This window comes from Galeopterus variegatus, unplaced genomic scaffold, assembly GCF_000696425.1.
Source record: "Galeopterus variegatus unplaced genomic scaffold, G_variegatus-3.0.2 Scaffold1233, whole genome shotgun sequence".
NCBI lineage: Eukaryota > Metazoa > Chordata > Mammalia > Dermoptera > Cynocephalidae > Galeopterus > Galeopterus variegatus.
Window position 1 is genome coordinate 419,655 of NW_007727344.1, and position 9,556 is coordinate 429,210.

Consider the following 9,556-nt stretch of genomic DNA (forward strand, 5'->3'; position numbering starts at 1 on the left):
AAAAATCCATAATATTCTTCCAGTAGTTTTAGATCGACACCAAGCACATTATGTCACATGGATTACTAATTCAGTCTTTACCATGCACTTTCACAGATGGGAGACCTTTAACTCTGAAGGACATATGGGAAGGAGTCCATGAGTGCCATCAGGCACGGCTGCTGCAGGGTCCATGGGACACTATTACCCAGCAGGTTAGAGAGTATTTTCGTTTTACTGTTTTCATTTCTTTCTCTCTGCTCATTTTCTCATCTAGTTCTCTCTCCCCCATTCTTTTCTTTATTTCACTCCTTCGCATCCTTACAGATTTCAGCTCAAAGACAGTTTCCTTAAAAATACCTTCCCAGACCCAGTCTTGGGTTAGCCTCCCTATTACAAGCTTTCATAGCACCCTATCATTTTCCTTCACAGTGCTTATCACAATTTAAAATCATATATTTGGATGATTTTCTAAAATTAATGTTCATTTTTTCCACTATGCTGTGAGCACCCACTTGGGCAGACCATGTTTGTTTTATTCTTCATTGTACACCGAGCACCAGCACAATGCTTATCATATAGTACATGCTCAATAAAAATACATTAAGTGAATGAAAATAGAAACTAATTTGGCATATATACTACGGTGATTTAGCTTGTATGTAATGTTTCAGTTTTACTCATAGGTGCATTTGTAAAAAAATGAGCTTTTTATTAATAATAGTTTTTCAGTAGTGATTAGAAGTAGAGAAGATAGANAGGTGATTTAGCTTGTATGTAATGTTTCAGTTTTACTCATAGGTGCATTTGTAAAAAAAAATGAGCTTTTTATTAATAATAGTTTTTCAGTAGTGATTAGAAGTAGAGAAGATAGATCTGTAAAAGTAGATATAAAAAGTAGATTTGCAAAAGTAGAGAAAATAGATCTGTCAATCATATGTCATTATTATTGCCTTGCTAAAATCAGCAGTTAATTATTTTAGAAATTTAAAAATACTCATCACCTTGCAACCAATCATGATCTCCTTAAAAATAATTTTTACTTATATAAAAAATCTTGTTTTTTCCAAGTCTCTGTTAAGCTTAATGAAAGATTCTGTTAAAAATGAGTTTATCAGCCACTAGAATTTTTATGCCCTCTTATGTGTTTGATCATAATAATGACAGTTTACCTCTCAATCAATATAAGAATGCTTAGCATCTCATAAGTAGTTCTTTGACAATGACTGCAAGTGACCATTTTCTTAATCAAGGACAAAACTAGCTTTAAGTATATGTATCCTTCACACTGCCCCTTAAATTAATCCTTCCTTTCCCTGCCCACTGTCACCCTCCTAGATCCGTAAGACCTCACTGGAACAAGTAGTAAAGCTTCTTATCTCTGGTCTTCTGCTTCTTTCCTTCCTACCCCTGACCTTTGGTCATATCTTGTTTTTTTTTTTTTTTAAATGATGCAAAATCATTATTATTTTTTAAAATTTATTTATTTATTTTTATTAGCTCCCAGAAATAAGTGAGAACATGCAGTATTTCTCCTTCTGTGCCTGGCTTATTTCACTTAATATAATTTTCTCTAAGTCCATCCATGTTGCTGCAAATGGTAGTATTTCAACTATTTTTTAGAGCAGAATAGAATTCCATTCTGCAGATATACCACAGTTTCCTTATCCACTCATCTGATGATGGACATTTGGGCTGGTTCCAACTCTTGGCTATTGTAAATAGTGCCACAATGAACATTGGAGAACAGGTATGTCTTCGGCATGATGATTTCCATTCCTCTGGGTATATTCCAAGCAGTGGGATAGCTGGGTCATATGCTACATCTATCTGCAATTGTTTGAGGAACCTCCATACCATTTTCCATAAAGGCTGCACCATCTTTCAGTCCCACCAACAGTGTAGGAAGTTTCCTTTTTCTCTGCATCCTCACCTGCATTTATCATTCTCAGTCTTTTGGATATTAGGCATCCTAACTGGAGTGAGATGGTATCTCAAAGTGGTTTTGATTTGCATTTCCCGAATGCTGAGTGATGTTGAGCACTTTTTCATGTGTCTATTGGTCACATCTTCTTAATCACTCCTTACCTCTGCTTAAACCTTTAATAGCTCTCCAAGGGCCTGTGGGATGTGGTCTAAATATCTCACCTGGGCTTCATCAGCTGCCACTTCCTGGCTCCAACCTGCCCTTTTAACTTTATCTTCTACTCCTCCATTCTACACAGCTCTTGCCAAACATGGCTATTCATTTCCCTGTATCCATCTTACGCAGTTTGTTCTTGGAATTCTTTTCATGTCGAATGCCTCCTCTCTTCATTCTGCCTGTATATTTCCTACCTGTTCTTTTATATGCTCTTTCTCTGAAACCACCTCAACTCTGGATTTCAGGCCTCCTCTGAAATCCAATTTCTGTAGACCAGGCGCTGGCGGTTGCTATGAAGAAGGGTAATGTGATGTATTAGCAAATGAATCCTAAAGATTTTTGGCAAGAACATTTTATTTTATGCAAACTATTTTATTTTTATTTTATTTATTTATTTTTTATTATGCAAACTATTTTAGATTAATCTTTAAGTATGCCAAGGTTAGTGCTGGAAGTTTCAACTTCCAAAGTCTTGTCAATGACCACGAACTGTCCAAAAATGTATACTGTAGAGTCAGAATCCATGGAATCCAGAAAATGTTGGGTGTAAGAGTCAAGGAAGATGGCAAAGGTTAAAGGAAGAGAGTATCCAAAAATATATGTGTATTTAACTTTAGCACCTTTTTCTCAGCTCCTTTTCCATAATAGTCCTGAGCCCAATTCTTCTCCTTTTCCTTTTTCTGACACTAGCAGCCCTATTATTAATTCTCTCAGTGCAAGTCTGTATAGCACAATTCCTTGTGGTCTGTGCCATTTGTGTTTTAATTCTATATATCTCTGTTGTGACTCAGGGAATAGGAACAAGATTTTGAATTCAACTGTGTTTTCTTCATTTCCTAACATGATGTTGTCAATAGATTTCTTTCCACTGATAGAACTCCTAAATTCTTAAACCAATCAAATGAACCAATCTGTACAGTGATTGTTTTTAATAGGATTTACTGATATCATTTTCAATTTATAGGCATTTGAGTGTATCACACAGACAGCCTGTTAGTGGACCATCTTTTTCCTATCTATCATAGTATAGTCGTACAGATCAAATTCTATCAAAATAAGTATTACCATTTCTAACATCAAGGGTGTGGCTTACTTAGTAGGAGGGATATTTGATATAACTAAACTATGACACAACTATAAAATTTAGATAGTCCCTTGGAGTTTGTCTTATTGAGATTTGATCTGTGGACAGGTGTCCCACTTCTAATAACAAACTTTTTTTAAGCTTTGGAATTGCCCATCACTGTGCATGTCCAGGCATTAAAGACCAAGCAAGGGAAACTTGTTTGTAGCCATTGCACTACCTTGCTTTTGGAGGTCTTGGCTTTTAATCCCAGATTGGTTAATGGGTTGATATTTATATCCTCTTCTTTGTTTGAGACCTTTGGGAGAGTGGGTCATCAGGTGTCCTCAGTGAGATGGAGGGGCAGGGTATGATACAGCACTAGAGGAGAATGAGCTGATAGAATATTGGTGGTACTGAAGAGTAGACACCATTTTGCAGAATTATACTAATGAATCATTAGCTTGCAGAATGAACATTATAATAATATCCTGTCCTCCAGAGTGGCTTAAAAACAAAAGCAGTCTTTGCATAATATATAATGCATTTCAGTTCATTTTCAGGCCTGATTATGCTCATATAGTTTGTTGCTCTTCATCTTTAGTAATCACACTTCTGTTCTCTCAGCATCTGTCTTGATGATAAGGACCTGTTCATGTCAGACATGAATGCTCTCTTTTGAAGACAAGCCACTCATGAATCTCATGCATTCGATTATGGTGATTACCTACCTGCCTTTGTTCAACATTGTGGACTATATTATCTCAACCCTGTAGTCTAATAAAGAACTTCTGGAAGAAAGTTAACAGATGCCTAGGTTGGATTTTTAAAAATTGGTATAGTGAGGTTACAATATCACTGGAAAGTGGGGGCTCTGTGTTTTAGGGAAAGAATTCCTATGATCTTGACATGGGCTAAAGTCACAAGATAAAAAGAATACCTTCAATTTTACTTGAAGGTGTGTATGTTTATGTGTGTGGGTGTGTAGTGGTCAGATAAATAAATTTTTCTTACTCTCTTTTTTTAAACTTTGCATTATGGAAAATTTTAAACATGTACAGAAGTAGAGATAATAGTATAATGCACTTATCAACTCCTGGCAATCTTCTTCTTCTTATTTTTTGGTATCTCTCTAGTCTAGAATTTTTTTGAAATAAATCCTAGACCTTATTTTGTCTCATCCATAAATAGTTAAATAAATATATTTAAAAGGTAGGAGCTTATATTAGTCCATTCTGTTGCTTATAACAAAATACCTGGAACTGGGTAATCTATAAGAAAATGAAATTTATTGCTTACAGTTTCTGAGGCTGGAAAGTCCAGATTCCAAGGAACACATCTGGTGGTAGTCTTGGCGACAGTGACCCAGGGGTCTTACACTGGGAGAAGGTGGAAGCAGAGAGAGCAGAGAGAGATTAACATCTTCATTCACTCTCCTTTTAAAGCCCTCCAAACCATGCCCCTGACCACTATTATTAATCCATTCTATACAGCACAGTCCTACAATCTAATCACCTCTGTAAGGCCCCATCTTTCGATTGCCATAGTAGGATTTCCCACCCTCAATAGTTACAGTGGGAATTAAGCTTCTAATATATGGACTTTGTAGGACACAATTCAATCAACCCACAGCAGAATGCTACGTAAATGTTTAGAGCAGCTTTATTTATAATATTCCAAAGTGGAAACAACCCAAGTGTCCTTTAGTGGATGGATGGTTAAATGGACTGTGGTACACCCTTACCATGATACTACTCAGCAATAAAAAGGAACCAACTATTGATACACAGTAACCCTGATGAATGTCCAGAGAATTACACTGAGTGCAAAAAAAGACAATCCCAAAAGGTTGCATGGTATATGATTCCATTTCTGTAACATTTTGAAATGACAAAATTATAGACTAGAGAACAGATTTGTAGTTGCCATGTAGTAGAGAGTGAGTGTGGGTGGGAGGGAAATGGGCATGGCTACAAAGTGCAACATAGGGAACCTTGTGGTAATGAAAATGTTCTCTGTACTGAATCAGTGTTCAATGTTTTGGTTGTGATATTGTACTATAGTTTCGCAAGGTGTTACCATTGGGAGAAACTCAGTAAAAGGGTATGAGGGATCCCTTTGTATCCTTTCATACAACTGAATGTGAATCTACAATTGTCTCAAAACACAGTTTAATTTTAAAAGAAGGAGAAGGACTCTTAAAAAACATAACCACAATTCCATTATTATGCTAAAGTTGCTAATAATTTTGTAATATCATTAAAGAAGCAATTAATGTTTAAATATCCCCAGTTCAAATTTTTTTGCAGTTTGAATCAGGATTCAAATAAGGTTTACACATTAAAATGGTTAACATCTCTTAAGACTTTTTGAATCTTTATAGATTCTTATCCCTCCTCTTTTTTTCTTGATAATTTTTTGTTGAAGAAACAGGTTGTTTGTCTTCTAGTGTTTTGGAGTCTGGAATTTTTTTTTTTCCCTTTGCTAATTGTAACTCTGTTGTGTTGTTCAGTATGTTCCTCACTGTATTTTTTTATAAATTGGTAGCTAGATATTCAGGATTGAGCAAATCCAGGTTTGATTTTTGGGCAAGAACACTTCATAGGTGTTTCTGGGTGCTTCTATCAGGAAGCAGAAAATGTCTGGTTATTGCTCTTTTCTGTGATGTTAGCAGCCATTGATGGTTATTGCTTAGCCACATTAATTCATTAGAGGTCACAAAATGATGATGTTCTAATTCTATCACTCATTATTTATTAGGTCGGCTACTTCTGTAATGACAAAGTTTTTCTCACTGGCTTAGTTACCTAAGGTATGCTTTGTGTAGGAAAGCCAGGATAAATGCTCATTCTTTCCCTTTATGTGCCAGTTTTCATGATGATTAGTTGATTCTTTAGCACCCTTCAATGGTGACCAAAAAAATTTTTTAATGTATTTTTATGAACTCATGGATATAAATGTTTTATGCATTTCAATTCATTGTGGCAATTCTCTTTACTGATGTTCAGTTGGCTTCATCTTTGGCCATTGAAAGACTCAAGCTGGCTCCTGAGTCATTGGACTCAACCTATGGTGCTCTGATGTCTTCCTTGCTTTCTGGTGTGACAAGGTGTTGCATATTCATATTGTGCAATTCCTGCCCAGACTTGGAGTCAGCCATTTTCCAAGGGGGGTTGGTTCTTTTGGGAAATGTTAGAGCCTCTTTTTGTGTGCAGAGGCCAGAACAGATTTGACTCTGAGCTCCAGCACTTACTAGTTACTGACCCTGAGCAAATTATGAAGACTGTCTGTGTCATAGTTTCTTTTTCTTTTTTTCTCTTTATATTCAAGTTTTATTTCACATCCTTAGTTAACTTTATTCCTAAGTATTTTATTTTTTTTGGTGGCTATTGTAAATGGGCTAGCTTTCTTGATTTCTTTTTCTGCATGGTCACTGATGGACTTAAAGAAAAATACAGACCACTGTTGAGAGATATTAAAGAGGACACAAGAAGATGTAAAGATATCCCATGCTCTTGGATCAGAAGAATTAACATTATGAAAATGTCCATATTACCCAAAGTGATCTACAGATTCAATGCAATTCCCATCAAAATTCCAATGACATTTTTTCAGAAATGGAAAAAACTATCCCGACATTTATATGGAATAACAAAAGACCACACATAGCCAAAGCAATCCTGTGCAAAAAAAAAAAAAAAGGAAGCTGGAGTCATAACACTACCTGATTTTAAACTATACTACAAAGCTATAATAACCAAAACAGTATGGTACTGGCATAAAAACAGACATACAGATCAGTGGAATAGAATAGAGTACCCAGAAGTCAACCCATACACCTACAGCCATCTGATCTTTGACAAAGGCAGAAAATCTACACACTGGGGAAAAGACTACCTCTTCAGCAAAAGGTGCTGGGAAAACTGGATTTTCATATGTAGGAGAATGAAACTAGACTCATACCTCTCACCAAAATCAACTCAAAATGGATTAAAGAATTAAATATACATCCTGAAACAATAAAACTCCTTAAAGAAAACCTGGGGGAAATACTCCAGGAAGTAGGAGTGGGTACAGACTTCATGAATATGACCCCCAAAACACAGGTAACCAAAGGAAAACTAAACAAATGAGATTATATCAAACTAAAAAGCTTCTGCACAGCAAAAGAAACAATCAACAGAGTGAAAAGACAACCAACAGAGTGGGAGAAAATATTTGCCAAATATACATCTGACAAATGATTAATATCCAGAATATATAAGGAACTTTACAGCAAAAAACCAAATAACCCAATTAAAAAATGGGCAAAGGAGCTGAATTGGCATTTCTCAAAGGAAGATATACGAATGGCCAACAGACACATGAAAAAGTGCTCAACATCACTCGGCATTCAGGAAATGCAAATCAAAACCACTTTGAGGTACATATCCATCTCGCTCCAGTTAGTATGGCTGACATCCAAAAGACTGAGAATGATAAATGCTGGTGAGTTTGTGGAGAAAAAGGAACTCTCATACACTGTTGGTGGGACTGAAAAATGGTGCAGCCTTTATGGAAAATGGTATGGAGGTTCCTCAAACAATTACAGATAGATCTACCATATGACCTGGCTATTCCACTGCTTGGAATATATCCAGAAGAATGGAAATCATCATGCTGAAGGGATACCTGTACTCCCATATTTATTGCAGCACTATTTACAATAGCCAAGAGTTGAAACCAGCCCAAATGTTCATCATCAGATGAGTGGATAAGGAAACTGTCATATATCTACACAATGGAATACTCCTCTGCTATAAAAAAAATTGGAATACTACCATTCGCAACAACATGGATGGACATAGTTTGTTTTTCTATAGAGATTATGGTAGCTTCTACACAAAGTGGGTGGGAAGACTTAAATGAATCCATGTATATAAAATACTATGAATATTGCTTAGCACATAATAAGCAGTAAATTTATTATGGAATTATCATAGTCATAATAATTATTATTATTTCCAGGTAAATACTGTTACTTCAGTGATTTTCTCAGCCAATGATGATTAAAGTAGGTCAAATTTAGGATTTGCCCCATCCCCCCTTTTCACCCTGGATTGATACTAAACTCCTGGACTTTAGCTAAATGCTTCTACCCCAGGTTCCAGGGTCTATTACAGCTCTGTACTGCCTCTCTTTCTTTCTTTCACCCTTGCACTCTTTCTCACTGAACTTTTGCATTCCACTGCAACCTGACTTTTGTGGGCCTTACACACATTTGTCTTCATTGGCTCATTTCTCCATAAAAAAGTATTAAAAATTATATTTTATTATTGCATTGTTATAAAGATGACTGCATTCAGATTATATATTAAAATATTTTCTTTGACCTAAAAGTGTATTTTATTTTACTTTTTAAAAAGTGATTAAAACATTTTTATGGATTCCTAAAGTTATGGTGGGCCCTAGGCACTGTGCCTACTCTTTGTAATGGATAGGTCAGCTCTGCTACACCTAACTCTTTTCTGCTACCCCAACAGGGCTGCACAAACTTCAGATGGCTGTGTCTAGTTCTTTTATGCCTAGACAAATCTTGCTGCCACTTCTACTTTACAGCTGCCTAAATATAATGATGATGAAGGAAGGGACTTTTCTTTATGAGGCTTGCCAACTCTGAAATCCATGGACTAGACCCATATCCTCTCTGTTTTCAAATTCCCAAACCACAAGAGATTCTACACCTCTTGGGGAATGGCCTTTTCAAAATTGCCTTCTCATCAAGACCCTGCTTGACTTCCTAGCTTTGAGAGGAGACAGTTGTGTACAAAACTCAACCTGTGTCTTTTCTCCTTTTAAATAAATTCTTTTAACACCTGAACTGTGTTTGGAAACCAAAACTTTTGAGGTGCTTTGTTTTCTGATTCCTTATGTCTGGGGAAGGTGAGTACAAGTAGATGAACGGGGATGGATAAAAGTGAGAAGACACCTACTGACTATTTTTCCTCATTTGTTCCCACCACAGAAGTACTGTGAGAGATCCAGGTTAAATATTTGTAGGAGGTGCCTGTGCAATGCACATTCTGCGAATCCCAAATACCACTGCTTTCATTTTGAAGACTTTGGCATTCCTAACACATGCAAAAATATGATAATTAATTTCAGAGTTTCATTATCTTTCCATGATAAATTTCTTAGGGTAAAAAAAAAAAAAAATCAACACACAACAAAAAACTTAGGTACCTTTTGGTAAATAGATTGTTTTTGACTTTCAGTGATGCAGGAAGTCACTGGTTAAGTATTCTTAAATAATGAAGCTTGATATGTTGCCTGGTGATTTATAATGATGGCTGATAAACTGATGATTTAATTGTGCTTCCTCTAGTAATAAT

General features: G+C 35.9%; 1 protein-coding gene across 1 annotated transcript in view; it reads left to right on the top strand.

Annotated features, from left to right (window-relative positions):
* ATG10 (autophagy related 10) overlaps positions 1 to 245 on the top strand; it is a gene marked incomplete at its 3' end in the record, with an annotated part of 163,450 nt that extends 163,205 nt beyond the window's left edge. The window contains exon 4 of the mRNA XM_008575757.1: positions 97 to 245. Coding sequence (XP_008573979.1) covers positions 97 to 245 — 149 coding nt within the window. The remainder of the gene's footprint in view (positions 1 to 96) is intronic.
* Positions 246 to 9,556: the final 9,311 nt, after the last annotated feature.